The sequence below is a fragment of the Schistocerca piceifrons genome, chromosome 9 (assembly GCF_021461385.2).
Source record: "Schistocerca piceifrons isolate TAMUIC-IGC-003096 chromosome 9, iqSchPice1.1, whole genome shotgun sequence".
Taxonomy (NCBI): domain Eukaryota; kingdom Metazoa; phylum Arthropoda; class Insecta; order Orthoptera; family Acrididae; genus Schistocerca; species Schistocerca piceifrons.
This window is the reverse complement of record NC_060146.1, coordinates 143,316,073-143,335,099: the sequence shown is the minus strand read 5'-3', so window position 1 is coordinate 143,335,099 and position 19,027 is coordinate 143,316,073. Positions and strand designations below refer to the sequence as shown.

Here is a 19,027-nt window from a genome sequence, read left to right as displayed (position 1 = left end):
TGTGTGTGTGTGTGTGTGTGTGTGGGTGGGTGGGGGGGGGGGGGATGTAAATGTAAAGTGCCAGATCACATATACTGCCTAAGTTACAGTAATTTTCTCTGACCAAGAATGATGGTAATCTTGAGAATGATAGCTACAGAACTTATATGTGCACTGCAAAACATCAACTATATCTTTTCACAGCTGCTTCTAGGACTTTTCTATTTACTTACCTAACGACTGTCGATAATACCAAATGCTAGGAGGATCTTTATGTTAGATGGTAAATAAATACTTCACACACAGATACATGAAAACATTGTCATGCTGCCACTAACAAATGGGTTCCTTCCTTTATTAAGGAATATTACACTTTATTTTCCATCACAAACCACAGACTTTGCCATGGTGGAGTGGCTTGTGTGCCTCAACGATACAAACAGCTGTACAGTAGGTGTAAACACATCAAAGGAGTATCTGTGCAGAGGACAGGCTAACATATGGCACTGTAACATTATCCAATATGGCCACATTACAATAGTGCTGCGAATGGCTGGAAAAAAACCACGGGAAACTAGAGCTGTTATACAGGGTGATTCAAAAAGAATACCACAACTTTAGGAATTTAAAACTCTGCAACGACAAAAGGTACAGCTAAGCACTATCTGTTGGTGAATTAAGGGAGCTATAAAGTTTCATTTAGTTGTACATTTATTCGCTTGAGGCGCTGTTGACTAGGCGTCAGCGTCAGTTGATGCTAAGATGGCGACCGCTCAACAGAAAGCATTTTGTGTTATTGAGTACAGCAGAAGTGAATCGACGACAGTTGTTCAGCATGCATTTCGAACGAAGTATGGTGTTAAACCTCCTGATAGGTGGTGTATTAAACGTTGGTATAAACAGTTTACAGAGAATGGATGTTTGTGCAAAGGGAAAAGTTCTGGGCGGCGAGAACGAGTGATGAAAATGTAGCACGCATCCAGCAAGCATTTGTTCGCAGCCCAGGAAAATCGACTCGCAGAGCTAGCAGAGAGCTGCAAATTCCACAATTTCAGCAGGATGGAGCGCCACCACATTGGCACTTATCTGTCCGTAACTACCTGAACGTCAACTACCCGAGGCGATGGATCGGCCGCCAGGCAGCCCGTGACAGAGCACTTCATCACTGGCCTCCAAGAAGCCCTGATCTTACCCCCTGCGATTTTTACTTATGGGGATATGTTAAGGATATGGTGTTTCGGCCACCTCTCCCAGCCACCATTGATGATTTGAAACGAGAAATAACAGCAGCTATCCAAACTGTTACGCCTGATATGCTACAGAGAGTGTGGAACGAGTTGGAGTATCGGGTTGATAGTGCTCGTATGTCTGGAGGGGGCCATATTGAACATCTCTGAACTTGTTTTTGAGTGAAAAAAAAAAAAAACCTTTTTAAATACTCTTTGTAATGATGTATAACAGAAGGTTATATTATGTTTCTTTCATTAAATACACATTTTTAAATTTGTGGTATTTTTTTTGAATCACCCTGTATTTCCCAAAAACGTGCGACTTTACTGTATGGTTTAACTATGTACAATCTTCTGGAGGAAAAATAGTCCCCGCATTCAGATCTCCTGGTGGGGACTACTCATGAGGATATTATTGTATGAGATGAATCTGTTGTCTGAGGGTAGAGGGTGTAAAGTGAGGTCTCTTATAGAGCAGGTAGGTTAGACAACTCAGAAAGAGAAATGGATGGGTTGAAGTTCAATAGTGGGAATTACTAAAGTATAGGGGCAGGAAGACCAAGATTTATGGTCAGCTGAGACCAGAATTATCAACAGAAAATGAAATAGTGGTAATGCATGAGTACGATCAACATGGAGTAAGAGAACAGGAACGCGAGTGAGCTACTATTATAAATTAACACTGCATGGAGAAAGACTGAACAGTTTTCTAATTATCTTAATATGCTACTTGTTAATGCATGCAAAGACAGTGCTGATTACTTGCTAGCATAGTGCTTGTGTTTGGACATTTAACTGTGAACACAATATGTGCAGTACCATGAATAATGGCAGTATCACACTGACATTATTCATGGTACTGCACATGTGGAAATAGTAACTCATTGAACATAAAGTCACTTTTAAAAAACTAGTGAAGAACTCTTGCTTGCTGAAAAAACATTTTTCAACAGATTCTTAAGGTATTTAGTGGTGAATAAAGTAGTGAACTTCCAAACATTTTCGAACCAGGACAGTATTTAAGTGATCAGAAGATATACATTCGAAGGAAGAAATATTTTGGGTCAAAGTCAAGTAATTTTTGGTCAAAGTCACGATGTAGATAGATGTATTTACTAGTAGTGCAAGAGGAAAGGCAGATATTTAATTGTCGAAAGGAAATGGACAATGGTGCAGAAGTACTATGACATCAGACTTTTCTCTGTATGAACTATGAAAATGAATCATGGTCATGCTGCCAATGAAACTTATATTGTGTGTAAAACTAAATGGTTAGACTAATTCTATATCAGTTTCCTTAAAAGTGTCCCTTCTGTTAAGGAATAAATATTTGCATTAACTGTGAAAGATATTTGCCGTGGGATTTTTATTTTAGCTTTTCATTTTCATCTAACCTGAGAGAGCCTTAATTAAAAATTATACTGAGCAAAACATTCAATGATTAGTTACCTACATAAATATCAATTGCTGCTGAAGGAATTACATTTAACAGAATGTCTACAGATTAAAGCAGAAAATGTCTTTTGGTATTTTAAATGTGGTATAAGCTTTATGAAAACAATATAACCGCAGCCATACCTATTCAGTGAATAGTCAGAACAAAAAGTATTACGCTGCATAATTAGCAACTGAAGGTTGGCATTGTAAGAGTATTTTGTTTCTATTGGATATTCAAGCTGTTGATTTCCTTATGTAGTACTCAGATCATGATGATGTTAATCAGAAATGATTTTTGTTTATTAAATTAGTTTGCAGCAAGAGATTATTTTCACAAAGCTTCTCCCCGCATTCAAAGTATATTTACTGACTCTGTATTTAATATTTTGCAATAACTTGGGTGTAGTGACAATTAATATAAGCTGATGTTAGGTGAAGTTAGTGTATAGTAGAGAGTATTTACGCAAAAGATTGTAGCATGACTTCAAATTTGAGCATTGTTTTGGCACATACACTGTGTTTTGGTATCAGTAAGTCATTCAGTAGCTTATGCTCCAGTTCCTTCCATCTTTAAATTCATATTGCTAAGTAAATATTCAGTTGCAGATCAATTTATTTTCTTACCTAACATCCCTTACTGTTTTAAGAGTACTAGGGGTCTGTGACAAGAGCACCACTTCCTTGGTCGGCTCAATTGTTGCCCTGATTAATTACAGCATTTTCTTTAATAGGCAAATGTTTGGATAGTGGTAAGTTTTTAGGGTCAGTGTGTAAAACACACACGCGTACATGCACACACACACAGTCTATGGTCACTATGGCCGCACCTATGGGAGTAGCAATCTGGCATGGGTACTGAGGATAGGGAAGTGGTGTTGGGCAGGAATAGCAGGGTAGGGGTTGGTGAAAGTGAAGAGCTGCTTTGATAGTGTGCAAGGATGTGGTGGGGACAGGGTAGGGCTTCTGGGAGCAGTTGGGATGTTTGGGGGTGAGAGGGAACCAGAAGAGGAGAGAACTGGAGGAGGGGAAAAAGACTAGTGGATGCATTGATGGATCAGAAGACTGTGTAGTGCTCGAGTGTGAGCTGGGAATGGACAGGTGGGCAGAGGACAAGGACTATCGACTATTGCGGCCATGGGCGTAAACAGGAACACAGAATATACTGCAGGGAGAGTTCCCACCTGCACAATTCAGAAAATCTGGTGTTGGTAGGAAGGATCCTGATGGTGCTGGCTGTGAAGCAGTCACTGAAATGATGAACAATGTGTTGGGCAGCATGTTTAGCAATCGGGTGGTCAGCTGTCTCTTGGCCACAGTTTGTCAGTGCATATTCGTGTGGACAGTATGTTAGTTGCCATGTCCATGCAGAAAGCATTACAGTGATTGCAGCTTAGTTTGCAGATCACATGTCTGCTTTCACAACTATTCCTGCCTTTGATGGGATAGGAGATGCCTGTGACCAGATTGGAGCAGGTGATGGTGGAAGGATTTATGGGACAGGTCTTGCCTCTAGGTCTCCCACAGTGATATGAGCTATGAGGCAATGCATTGGGAGCAGGTGTGGAGTAAGGGTGGAGCAGGGATGGACAAGGATATTGCACAGGTTTGGTGGGTGGAATGCCAATTGGAAGGGATGGGGAGGATAGTGTGTGGGATATTCCTTATGTAAGGGCACAATATAAGGTGGTTGAAACCCTGGTGGAGAATATGATTCAGTTGCTCCTGTCCTGGGTGGTAATGGGTTACAAGGGGAGTGAGCTTCCTTGTAGACAGACAGTGAGAATGTTGGAAGTGGTAGGTGACTGGAGAGACAAGGCATAGGAGATATATTCCTGTACAAGGTTGAGAGGATAATTTCAATCTATGAAATACTTAACCAAACAGGTGGTGTATTTGGAGAGGGACTGCCCATCCCTACGGATGCTATAACTACAAGTGGCTTGGCTGTATGGAAGGGACTTCCTGGAATGGAATGGAATGGGTGCAGCTGTTGAAGTGGAGGTATTGCTGGTTGTTGTTAAGTATGATATTTGCCGGAGGTACTGAAGTAGCCATCTTTGAGATGGAGGTCAACATCTAGGAAGGTGGCTCGTTGGTATGAGGAGGACCAGGTAAATTGAACAGAGATGATGTTGAGGTTCTGGAGGAATGCGTATAGAGTGTCCTCACGCTCGGAACAAATCACAAAGATCTCATTAATGAATCTGAGCCAGGAGGAGGGTACGGGATTCTGTGTGGTTAGTAAGAATTCCTGTAGAAGGGCCATGAACAGGGAGGCATAGGATGGTACAATGCTTGTGCCCACCGATGTACCACGGATCTGTTTAGTTATGCCTTCAAAGGAAAAGAAATTGTGGGTGAGGATATAGCTGATCATGGTGACCAGAAAGGACTTTGTAAATCTGTAGTCAGTCAGGCATTTGGAAAGGTAGTGTTCAATAGAGTCAAGTCCATAAGCAATGGGGACTACAGTATAGAGGGAGTAATGACATGAGGAGCATCCTGTTGGATTTCTGGAATGGAGTCACTGTGGCAGGGTTTTTATGCGGATGGATGTAACAGCCGGCAGACTCTCTCTGCCAGGAAATCACTGCAGTTCCAAACCATTGTGGCAGAGCCTTTGTCAGTAGGTAGGATTATAAGGTTGGGATCAGTTTTTAGGTGGTGGATTGCGGTTCTTTCTGCTGAAGCAAGATTGGTTTCCATGTTGAGGGGTTTGGGAAATGATTGTGAAGCAAGGTTTGAGGTTAAGAAATTCTGGAAGGTTAACAAGGGGTGATTTGGGGCGCAGTGTGGGTGGATCACGGTTGGATGGACGAGTGAACTGAGTCAGGCAGTGTTCAGTATTAATTTTGGGTTGAGCACAATTGGTAGGGATGGTGGCAAAGAAGTGTCTCCAATGTAGAGACTGGGAGAGGAGAGATCTTTAATAAGTCAAGCAAGATCGAATTCGGGAGTGGAGCAAAAGGTAAGGCCTATGGAAAGGCCTGATGCTTCTTTGGGACTAACGCTCTTGGAGGGTGACTGTATTTTGGGCCTGCTTATGTTCTAGATTGTGAATAATGGTGGGAGGGAGTTTCAGTACAATAGCGGCACAGCCACATAACCAATATCACTGAGATATTTATCAAAACTATATAAATGACAAAATGGTTTGAAACTTACCAAGTGCCTCCTAAGACATTTCCTACTTTTTCTATATTTTAGGCAGAATTCGCATATGTATATGCAAGGCAGGTTAACCATTTCCTGAAAGAGACAGATAACAATTTGTTATAATACAACTACAATCATAAAGACACACAAAAATGTAGATCCCTGTCTGCCAACCACCCACACAACACAGTGGATGCACACAAAATCTCACACATTCATGTAATTCAACAGCTCATGAGTTTATGTTGCATCACAGTCAAACAAATAAAACAAAGATATTCTAAAAGTTTTGAGATTTTATCTCCCAAATATAACATGATATCTTTCAAAATTTTCAGCCAGATATGTAAAATGTTAAATTCTAAAAAGAAAATAAGCTCCAAATTGTAACTCTGTTGCTGAGCAACAATTTTTCAATATATGAAAGCAGTGTAATACTTTAATAATAAAATATTGATTTTTCTCTCATTAGGGAACTGTGTACAAAACAAAGTGGATGGTGACGTGGTATGTAGTTGCAACAGAAAATGTATCCTGATGTGCCAGCCAAAAGCATCACTCTGCTAAATGTATCTGTAATGTGCACTGCAGCATGCACATTGAACACTTAACCGTAATTTTTGTGTTAATGTGTGTGTCTGGTAAAGGCTGTTTTGCGACTGTAGTATTCATTATAGCTAACAAAGTAAAAATCCAGTATTACTTTATAGCACTTCCATTAAGTATTCTTGTTTGTTAAATACACATTCTTTTCATATTTGTTTTTCATTTGCACTAACTAATTCTGACTCACAAAATTTTAAAAGAAAACTGCAACCATCAAGTAAAAAATGTGGTAATATACAACACTCAAGACAACATACACAGCAATACAACCTTAATAGTTCTATAACAGCTGATGGTAAGACGGTGTTTTATACATAGGGTAATTATAAAGCAAATTAAACATTTTAAAACACCAGTATAGATAAATGGCTAAACATAGCATAACAGATGATGCAGTACAGGAATGAGAAACTCTCGAAGTTTTTTCTTTTAACATGGTGCCAGTAAATTAGTTTGGAAAACTGCAGAGAGGGATGCCACCAACTGTAGTTGATGAAAAAAGACAGCAAACACGGCAGGAAAAGCGTATGATGAGCTAGAACTCGCCCGTCGTCAATTGGTAATGGGTGTGAAAAGAGCGTCCGGTTGAAAGTTTCAGAAGACACTACAAGTTTACAACAACAGAGAGATGCAGTACAAGAAATCTGAGGACAACAACTGCCTGTGCGACGCTAAATGTTCGGGCTGAATGGGTGCATCAAAACATGCAGTGGACCGTGTGAGGGATGTGATGTTGCAAAGTCCCTTAGAAGACTACTTATCAAACTAGTGCAGAGTTGATCATTGCTCAACCAGCTGTGTGGAAAATCCTTTGTACAATGGTTTCCACAACGAAACTGTATCTCGAGACTTGGCAGAACACCCAAAGAGATTCTGGATGTATGTACAGTATGCTAGTGGCAAGACACAGTCAACGTCTTCTCTGCGCGATAGCAATGTAAATACTACTGACAACAGTGTTGCAAAAGCAGTGTCACTAAACATAGCCTTTCGAAATTCATTCATCAAAGAAGACGAAGAATTTGAATCAATACGAGTAACGTAGAAGTAGATATGCTTGGAGTAGTGAAGCAACTTAAACCACTTAATAAAAGCAAGTCTTCTGGTTCACCAATTAGGTTCCTTCCAGAGTATGCAGATACAATAGCATACTTAGTAATCATATACAACCGCTTGATCGACGAAAGATCCGTATCCAAAGACTGGAAATCTGCACAGGTCACACCAATACTCAACAAAGATATTAGAAGTAATCTACAAAATTACAGGCCCATATCAGTAATGGCGATATGCAGCAGGATTCTGGAACATATATTGCGTTCGAACATTTTGAATTATCTCAAAGAGAACAGTCTATTGACGCACAGACAACACAGATTTAGAAAATGTTATTCCTGTGAAACACAACTAGCTCTTTACATACACAGAAGTGTTGAGTGCTACTGACAAGGGATTTCAAATTTATACCGTATTTCTAGATTTCCAGAAGGCTTTTGACACTGCACCACACAAGCGGCTTGTAGTGAAATTGCGTTCTTATGGAATATGGTCTCATTTCTGCGACTGGATTTGTGATTTCCTGTCAGTTCACAGTAACTGATGGCAAGTCATTGTGTAAAACAGAAGTGATTTCTGGTGTTCCCCAAGGTAGCATTATAGGCCCTCTGCTGTTCCTTATCTATATAAATGATTAAGAGACAATCTGAGCAGCCATCTTAAGTTTTTTGCAGATGATGCTGTCGTTTATTGTCTAGTACACTCATCAGAAGATCAAAACAAATTACAAAACAATTTAGAAAAGATATCTGAAATGTGCAAAAATTGGCAACTGACCCTAAATAATGAAAGTGGGAGTCATCCACACAAGTGCTAAAAGGAATCCATTAAATTTCAGTTACACGATAAATCAGTCTAATCTAAATGACAGAATCTCAAAAACTTGTGACAAGGCATTGCAGCAGCTGTTCTTAGCATCATTCCTGATATCCTGGGCCGGGTATGAGCAGAACTGGACTACCGACTATATGTGGTCCATGTTGTGAAGGTTTAACACACAACATTTATAAACATTATTGGGGAGGGGGAAGCATTAGGAGTTTGTCATTCATATACTGTATCATTTGTTACGGGTCATACATCTGTGATTTTTTGAAATGTATCATGGGGTTTATAATTACCCTGGCAAATTTCCATGAAAGAATGGAACATTTTTGCTGTGTCTCCACGGTTGGTGAGCTCGATTATTCAAAGGATAAGAATTTCAACAACATACAACAAACAGTTAATTGTTGACAGCTGCCTGAATTGGTCAGTGAGTCAACTGCGATTGAAAAAGGAGAAAACCAAGTTTTGTGCTGTTACTAAGCATTTTCATCTGAACTGTTGGACTGCCACACAAATCAAAAAAGAATTGGATAAGTTCATGCATAGTCTGCACCGTCATGGACCCTTTGGATTGCATTTGCTTTTGGATTAATGAATTTAAACATGCTCGGACAAACACCAAAGATGAACTCTGCCCTGACAATTCAATTGAGGTTATCATGAAGGAAACCATTGACAAAATGCATGGCACGATAATGCAAGACTGATGAATAAAAATTTTTGAGACTGCTGACACAGTAGGCATCTCAACTGAGCGAGTACATAATATTCTGCATGGAAAATAGGCTATGAAGAAGCAAGCTCACGCAAGGTGGGTGCCATGATTGACAGTCAACCAATGGTGCATCTGGCACAACATTTCAACACAATGTCCAATGGTATTTAATAGTAATCAGTGTAGTCAAAAAGAGTGCATCCAAGTAGGCAAAGATTATTTTGTCAGTTGGTAAGGTGATGTCCACTTTTTTTGGATTCTCAAGGAATAATCCTCATAGATTACTTGGAGAAAGACAGAACCGTAACTGGACATTATTATGCTTCATTGTTGAATAATTTGAAACTTGCATTGACTGAAAGAAGATCGAAGTTGGCACGCAAAAAATTGCTCTTCCACCAAGATAATGCACTATCCCACACATCAGCAATAGCAGTGGCAAGAGTGTATGAAGTAGGCTTTGAATTGGTTCCTCATCCACCCTATTCAGCAGACTTAGCACCAAGTGACATTTTCCTGTTCTTAACTTGAAACTTTGGCCTGTCGGGAAGAAATTTCCATCAAATGAGGAAGTGATAGCTGAAGTCAATGAGGATTTTGCAGTTTGACAGTACCTATTTTTCGATGGGACAAAACAGCTGGATGATTACTGGGGTAAATGTATTTCCTCAAACGAGACTACATCGAGACGTTAGGCAACCACCCTCGTGTACATGCTGTAATTTGATTCAGATACGATCATAGTCTTGATGTACACTTTTAGCTTATCAATCTACTGATCTATTTCCTCCCATCTCTGTTCTGCTCACAAATAATACTTGCGAGAACGATTGTCAGTGAGGCTTCACATAAAGTGTGATTTCTCCAATTTTTGTAGTGGAATTATTTCACTGATGAATTTGATAGGAAGTAATATGTTGCTGAACTCTTTGTAAACTCTCAGATTTGTAACAGTAGCCCTCTTCACGACGCACAACACATCTCTTGTAGTGCATGCCACTGTGGTTTGATGAGAAGAGCAGTGACAAATGGGTGTCTCATCTTTCATAGACAAATCTCGTTTCCTTAGTGGTATTACAACAAATTTCAGCTTGGCGGCTGCTTTTCTAACAATTAATTTCATGTGGTTTTTCTCACAGATCGCTCAAGATGAACACTCCTAGATATTATACAGTTGTTACTGTTTCAATGATTGACTGCCCATCAAGTAATTGAAAAAGAATGATTCTTTCCACCTATTTATGTACTGCAGCACATTTATCCATGGCGAGATTGAACTGTTAGACCTTGCAGGCCTTTCTGTATTTCAGTGTAGTTGTCTGGCAATGCAACTTTCCTATACACAACACCATCATCTATAAGCTTCCCTATAGAATTTCCATTTCACTCACCACATCATTTCTACATTTTGTGAACAGTAGTAGCCCTCTGGGTTACTCCTGAAGTTACTTTTGCATCTGATGATTTTGCATGATATGTCTCAATGTTACTTCCACTTCTAAAGTCATCTCCCCATTTAGTTCTATACTAGTAAACACCCCACACCCAATTCTTAAAAAAACTGCCATGTATAAAACTGCTTCAAATGCCAGATTACTCTACTTAAATATTACAATCCAATGAAAAGGATAGTTGCTACTCACCAAATAGTGGAGATGCTGAGTTGCAGAAAGGCACAACAAAAAGACTGTCATAAAGTTAGCTTTCAGCCAACAAGGCCTTTGTCAAAAATAGCCCCCCCCCCCCACACACACACAAAACCATAGTCTCTGGCAGCTGGAGCCAGACTGCAAACAGCAGCATATGGTAGGAGAGGCAACTGGGTAGTTCGGAAAAGGTATGAAATTATGTTTCAAGTTTCTTGGAAGTCACTAAGTACTCTTATAATCAAACACTGGGTATATTTAGTATGGGTAATGTGTAGTTCGTTTCAAGTCAGTCTTTCAAGAATCTCAATATTTATGACATTTTATGCCCCACACTATATGTTGTACAATGATACAATTTTGCTGCTGCATTTGGTTGGTATATGAAGATACTGTCAGCATATTGTGTTACAAATAAAGATAGTAGTAGTAATGAAGTAAGATACTGAAATGTCACGCCTGATACTGAAGTCTGACTGCACAAAGAGTCAAAATGTAGCAAGGGCTCAAATTTTTCCTTTCATTATTTTGTGGTGGTGTCAGCAAGAAAAAGTTTCATAAAGGTTTGAAATTATTTGTAAAGTTTGTTGGAAGTTGCGAAGTGCTTTCGTTCTCAAATACTGGACGAATATTATCTCGGTGATTTGTGCACAGTAAGTTTTGCTGCCTTGAGACACACAAATATTTTCTATCTCTAATATTTGGTTTACTGGGTTAAACCTGCAACATAAGATTGTACTTCTTAATAAGTAGATTACGGCAGTATTTTAAATTTTTGAATTTGGTCAATAATTATGCAAATTACTGAAAATCAAGTTTTTGTTGTCTCTGGATGCAGAAAAAATGCACCGGATTACTCATTTAGTAATACAGATGCTCAGAAGATTTCAATTAAACTACTTCACATAATATTTCATAAGGAGACATTTTGCTTGCAAAAAAGCAGTGCGAAACTATACCGAAAGGTTTCCATTTACAGCCTTCTCTATTCTACAATATACAGGTGACCTGAGGAAGAGAAACAAATACAGACAAATACTTGCTATCCCTCCCCAACCCCACCCGCAACTCTCTTGCTTTAAACCCTCTCCATTATCTTACCTGCTTCCACAATCCTCTCAGCTGAGATAACATCTACATCTAGACTGCAAACCACTGTGAAGGGCATGGCTGAGGGTACTTCCCATTGTACCACATATTTGAAATTCTTCCTTTCGAGACTGGAGTGCCTAAGGAACTATTGATTACACGTCTTCGTGGTACCTAGAGATGTGATACACAGTTCACTTAATGATCATTCTTAAAACTTGGTTAGTAGGTTTTCATGGGATAGTTGCGGTCTGTCTTCAAGTATCCGCCAGTTCCAGTTTTCTGCACATCTGTGACTCTCCCCCAAGTGTCCAACAAACCTGCAACTATATTTGTATTGTTTATTTATATACATTCAATATTACCCGCTAAATAAATGTCGGGTCACTAGGGCCTCCCGTCAGGTAGACCATTTGCCAGGTGCAAGTTTTCCGATTTGAAGCCACTTCGGCAACTTGCGCGTCGATGGAGATGGAATGATGATGATGATAACACAACACCCAGTCCCATGAGTGGAGAAAATCTCGAACCCAGCCGGGAATTGAACCCGGGCCCTTAGGATTGACATCCTGTCACACTGACCACTTAGCTACTGGGGGCGGACAATAGTACCTGCTAATACTGTATGATATGGGTCCCATAAACTTCAGCAATATTCTGGAATCGGTTGCACAAGTGTTTTGTAAGCAGTCTCATTTATAAATTCATTGCATTTTCTTAGTATCTACAAATAGACTAAAATCTGCCGCCTGCTTTACCTATGAGTGAACCTAAGCAATTATTCCATCTTGTATCCTCAGAAATTGTTACACCCATGTGTTTGTATGAGTTTACCGATTGCAACTGTGGCTCACTACCATTGTAGTTATAGGATACTACTATTTTTTGTTTTACATTTCTGAACATTTAATTAAGTTGCAAATCTCTGCACCACTTTGGAATCTTACTAACAAGAATACTACCTAGCAATTCGATTTTATAATAATAATAATAATAATTATTATTATTATTATTAAGATTTATCATACGTGAGGTTCAGAGCTCAAATAACAATTTCCCAAAGCAGTTCAATGCAACTCTCAAAAATTCCTGAGAAAATTGACCTTCAAGGTTTCCAAGGAACTGTAATTCGCTGAAATTAAGTCAATTTTCCTGCCAGGCTGCATGGCTCATTCAGTGACAATGGAGAATGGTAATCAGGTAATTAATGAATCGTTGGTTTGAAACATGCGCTAGACTCCTCCCTTCCCCAACACCTACACCATTTAAATATAAAATTCATCAAATACATGCTAATTAACATATACCAAACCACAATCTTTTATAAAAAATGCACTTCATCTTGTTTTTCATTCCATATTACACACAAAATTACAATTTTCTTTGCAAATATAAGTTTATAATTATTGATGTTTTATGAAAGATGGTTAATACATTTGTAACATTTTTTAAATTATATAATCTTTTTATAAAATATCAACAATGAAGAATTTGTATTTGCAATGCACGTGATGTGCAATTAAAAACAAGATGATGTCAAATTTTCATAAAAAAATGATCAAGTATGTGTTAATTAGCATATAATTGTTTAATAACCTCATGTACCATAAAATAATATTAAAAATACAAAAACTTGATTGCTGGGCTGTCTCCTTGCAAGATGTGACTGAATATTTGTGCAGCTTTTTTCAGACATTATTGCCTTAGGGGTAGTTGTATCAGCTGAAAAATATCTGGAATTTTTATTAATATTGTGTGATGTCATTAATATACAACATAAACACAAACGGCCATATTGCACTTCCATGATGAATGGCTTAAGTTACTTGTACGTCTATTGATGACTCTCCATCTAAAATAACATGGTGCATCCTCTCCACTAAGAAATCATCAATCCAGTCACATATTATACTCATGAAAAACTGCATCTAATTCTACCTTGAAGCACACTTTTAAGTGTGTGTGTGTGTGTGTGTGTGTGTGTGTGTGTGTGTGTGTGTGTGTGTGAAAAGTGTGAATTGGGTTTCATACAATTGATACTTTTGGTATCCATGCTGGTTGGCATGGTTGGTTGATTCGGGAAGGGCACCAAACAACGAGGTCAACGGTCCCATTGGATTAGGAAAGGATGGGGAAGGAAGTAAGCCGCGCCCTTTCAAAGGAACCATCTCGGCATTTCTCTGAAGTGATTTAGGGATATCATAGAGAACCTAAATCAGAATGGCTGGACATGGGGTTGAACCGTCATTCTTAGTGTTGGGTGGCGTGGAAGACATCATTCTGTCTGAGAGACCTCACTATGTTTGAGCTCAGCATGTTCTCACATTTTACAACGACTGGATGTTGAGGATGTTGGATGTTAGTGTTGTTACCCTTCTTGTAGATGGGTGTGACCTATGCTTTCTTCCAACTACTGGGCACAGTTTTTTGTTCCAGGAATCTATGATGATAACATTAGAAGGGGTGCCAAGTCAGCAGCATATTCTGTACATAATCTGTTATAAATTACATTGGGCCGTGGAACTTCATCAAAGTTTAGAGATTTCAGCTATTTCTCATCACCCCCTCTCATCTTTGCAGTGGTGAGAGAACTGAACTGGTGTAGTATTCCTAGATTTTACTGTCCAAAGGAACATTTGAAAATGGAGTACAGCATTTCTGCTTTTGTTTTACCATCTTCACTTTCGTTCTTGTGTCATTTGTGAATGTCTGAACATCAGTTTTTGTATCACTGACAGCCTTTACATACACCCAGAAGTTCTTCGGGTTTTCTGAGAGGTCTTTCAATAAGATTCTGTTACAGTAGTTGCACTGCCTTTTTGTCAGTTATGACAGCCACAGCACTTCATTTGACATTGCTGTATCTATGGCACTACGCTTTATTCTGCAATTAATTATGATGTAGTAGTCACTGTTTCTTCGAAAATTTCTTTAGAGAGACTGTAAACCATAGAGACTACCCCATCATAAAGTCTTTCACTAGGTATATATCTATCCAGTGTACAGTCAAATACCCTTGTAAACTTAACCACAGTTCCTCTATATGCTCAAAACAAGAGCTAAATGTTTCAAGTTTGTCCTTGAGATGTGACATTACTGACGCCTTTTTGTGTTTCGGTAATCACTGCTGCAACAACTGCCCCATGTTCACTGATATCAGTTTCAATGTGAACATTCTCAAAGAGATTAGGTCTATTTGTTGCCATTAGGTCTAACCATCTATCTGTTCTAGGTAGTTTGTAGACACAGCAGCCAGAGGCATTGGTGTGTGTGTGTGTGTGTGTGTGTGTGTGTGTGTGTTTTCTGTATTTCAGGAGGTCTTTAGGCCGAAAGCTTAAAAGTGACAACTCACCACCTCCTCTACATGGTTAGTAGTAATCTATCCTATTCATAATATTGTTGTTATTCAATCCTGGAGTTTCCTTTGCTTACATTTTAAACTGTGTCAGATATCCCCTTTCTGCATCTCATAGCTCAATTCTAGAGTTCAGGTTTTTGAATTAAGGTTGTGATTTAGCTGTAACCCCAAAAACTTAAAAGGACGTCTCTCTGTCTCAATTGGAAAACTAGAATCCTACATTCAATTAACGAGTTGCAGAGTATGTTTTGTGTAAAGTCAACTTACATGGATAATGCAGATGGTATTTTCATAACACAGAACTGTGTAATAAAAATTACATTTGGTTACTGTACATATTACAAAATTAAAGTCCATGCCATATTTTTCTGTCTGTATCGGAAAGCTAATCTCAGGAAATGCTGTAGCGATTTGCATATGGTTTACACTAACAGACAGACTACCTCACAAGGAAGATTCATGTATATAATTTACTAGCAAGACAAATCGTCCAGCTGCGGATATTTAGTGCTACCCACATGAAGGTTGCTACTCAACAGTAAAGCCTCCTTCTGAAGAAACATAGCTTCTTGATAACTCTCAGACCCTATATCCTTTGGCACTGACAATTCCTACCTTTTTTTAATTAAAAATGTTGAAAAAGTTGAAAGTGACACTAACACTGAACACCTTGCCAGAGCATATTAAATGTGTTATGAGGAATGTGGCAGAGTTTAAGAATGAAGAACTTTCTGTTGGGCACTTTCCCCTCTCCAACTGAAGACTATTTACTCAAAAACTCTTAAAATTTTGTTTTACGTTACTTTGAAGTACATGTCAGCACTATAATACAATAACGTTTCACACTATCAAAGCGGCATAAACACTTGACTAAAGCGTTGCAGTACAGGGAGATAATGCTGCAACCGCTCATTTGTTCATTTCATTTCACAAGCTTGAATTATTTATTGTAGAAATGCCTACCAATCCAATAAATTATCTAACTTTTCTCCATTTTATAGACTGCTTCTCCTTTCCATTTTATACATTGTTTCCAGCATTGTAAAAAATGAAATATGAATAGTACACGTACAGCATCTTTTTTTGTGTGGTGAAGTGTAACGAAGTTCACCAATTCGTAGAAAGATTCCTCATTCATCATTACAATCCTCCGATAGCCATCTGCCTTTGCTGCAAGTTCTCTTAACGTGTAAGTATAGTCGAACATAGGACGCCTTCCAAGCCACTTTCCGCTCACTGCTGCTTCCCGTTTTTCTTTCACGGCACATAGTGACTGCAATCACAATACATGCGAGTTTTACATCACTAAGTGCCAACACGTTCACTAGGAAGGCAGAATTCTAACTGACACGTCCCGGGCGCTCATACTGCACAACAATACTATGCTGTTCTCGGCCTAGCATTTTTGCGCAATACATGGACACAATATTATTTCACGATAAATTGGAGCATTTGAGGGACCCATGAGTAGGTTAATTGTATTGCACTTAAATAAAATGTACAGCCTCACTTAAATCCACATCCCTCAGACCGTATCGCAGATTAAAACTAATACTGCAGTGCGACTCAAACTCAGGACCTTTGCCTTTCCCTGGCAAGTGCTCTATCGACTGAGCTACCCAAGCACAACTCATGACACATCCTCACAGCTTTACTTCTGTCAGTATCTCATCACCTACCTTCCAAACTTCACAGAAGTTCTCCTACAAAACTTGCAGGACTAGCACTCCTGTAAGAAAGTATATTATGGAGATGTGCTTAGCCACAGCCCGGGAAATGTTTCCAGAATGAATTTTTCATGCTGTAGTACAGTATGCGCTGATTTGAAACTTTCCTGGTAGATTTAAACTGTCTGCCGAACGAAGACTCAAATTTGGGACTTTTACCTTTTGCGGGCAAGTGCTCTACCAACTTCTGTGAAGTTTGGAAGGTAGGAGATGACACACTGGCAAAAGTGTGGATGTGAGGATGGGTCACGAGACGTGCTTTGGTAGTTCGGTTGGTAGAGAACTCACCGGCAAAAGGCAAGGGATTAGAGTTTGTGGTTTAGTACAGCACACAATTTTTAATGAGCCAAGGAAGTTTCATATAAGTGCACAATTCACAGCGGAACATTAAATTCATTCTGACTACAGTAATGTATTACTGCTGACACACAATCCCTCCTCCAAAACCGCAGGTTTTTTGTTGAATTTCAAGGACAACGCAGTCGCTGGAGAGCGCAGAAAGATGGTCTACCTCAGGGAAGCATCTTGGCTCCACTTCTCTTCAACATCTATACCAACGACCAGCCATTGACCCCAGGCACAAGAAGATTCTTATATGCAGATGACCTAGCCCTTGTTACGTAAAGCTCATGCTTTGAAGGAGTGGAAAGAAACCTGACAACAGCACTTAGAACACTGTCAAGCTACTACAATCGGAACCAACTCAGACCAAACCCTTCGAAGACACAAGTGTGTGCCTTTCATTTAAGGAACAGGGAAGCTAATCGTGAGCTACATATTGCATGGTCGGGCATCCAACTCCAGCATCATCACCCACCTAAATACTTTGGAGTCACTCTCGATAGAACTCTGACATTCAAAACTCACTGCAAGAACACCAAAATGAAAATCTCCGCTCGAAACAACCTAATTCACAAACTAGCGGAGACACAGTGGGGATCACATCCACAAACTATTCGCTGTTCTGCAATGGCACTGTGCTTTTCTACTGCTGAATATGCTTCTCCAGTCTGGTACAGGTCATCTCATGCCAGACAAGTAGACATTGCTCTCAACGAAACCTGCAGGTTGCTTAAGACCTACCCCAACTGATAAGCTCTACTGCCTGGCTGGAATAGCGCCACCATGGATACGCAGAGCAGTGGCTGCCAACAAGGAGAGACTGAAAGTGGAACAGGACAGTGCCCATCCACTGCACGGACACAATCCACCACGGCAATGGCTGAGATCACGAAAGACCTTCCTAACAACATCCGAGAAGCTCACCATTTCACCAGAGAAGGCAAGGCTGGAGTTATGGAAGAAGTCGACGCCTCACCTGCAGACGCCAGAAGCTGAAGAACTATCACCTGGACACAACGAGAGCTGGCTGGTGTGGAAATCTTTAAACAGATTACGATCAGGAGTTGGACGATCCAGAGACAACCTGAAGAGATGGGGCTTCGTAACAGAAGATACGTCCTGTGATTGTGGACAAGAACAAACCACAAGCCACATTATCCAGTGCCTTTTGTGCCCTACATCCTGCACGAAGACTGACCTCTTGCAAGCCACTCCAAGCGCCTTGGAGGTTGCAAATTACTGGGCACACGTAATATAAATACAATTTGTGTGTGTGTGTGTGTGTGTGTGTGTCTATATATATATATATATATATATATATATATATATATATATATATATAATAGAGGGAAATATTCCACGTGGGAAAAATATATCTAAAAAGAAAGATGATGAAACTTACCAAACAAAAGCGCTGGCAGGTCGATAGACACACAAACAAACACAAACATACACACAAAATTCTAGCTTTCGCAACCAATGGTTGCCTCGTCAGGAAAGAGGGAAGGAGAAGGAAAGACAAAAGGATATGGGTTTTAAGGGAGAGGGTAAGGAGTCATTCCAATCCCGGGAGCGGAAAGACTTACCTTAGGGGGAAAAAAGGACAGGTATACACTCGCACACACACACATATCCAACCACACATGTATGTGTGTGTGTATGTGTATGTGTATGTGTGGATGGATATGTGTGTGTGTGCGAGTGTATACCTGTCCTTTTTTCCCCCTAAGGTAAGTCTTTCCGCTCCCGGGATTGGAATGACTCCTTACCCTCTCCCTTAAAACCCATATCCTTTTGTCTTTCCTTCTCCTTCCCTCTTTCCTGACGAGGCAACCATTGGTTGCGAAAGCTAGAATTTT

General features: G+C 39.6%; 1 protein-coding gene across 1 annotated transcript in view; it reads right to left on the bottom strand.

Moving 5' to 3' along the window:
• The window catches only part of LOC124717302 (histone acetyltransferase Tip60-like), a 105,459-nt gene that overhangs the window by 34,524 nt on the left and 51,908 nt on the right, over nt 1-19,027 (bottom strand). The window contains exon 6 of the mRNA XM_047244128.1: nt 5,811-5,894. Coding sequence (XP_047100084.1) covers nt 5,811-5,894 — 84 coding nt within the window. The remainder of the gene's footprint in view (nt 1-5,810; nt 5,895-19,027) is intronic.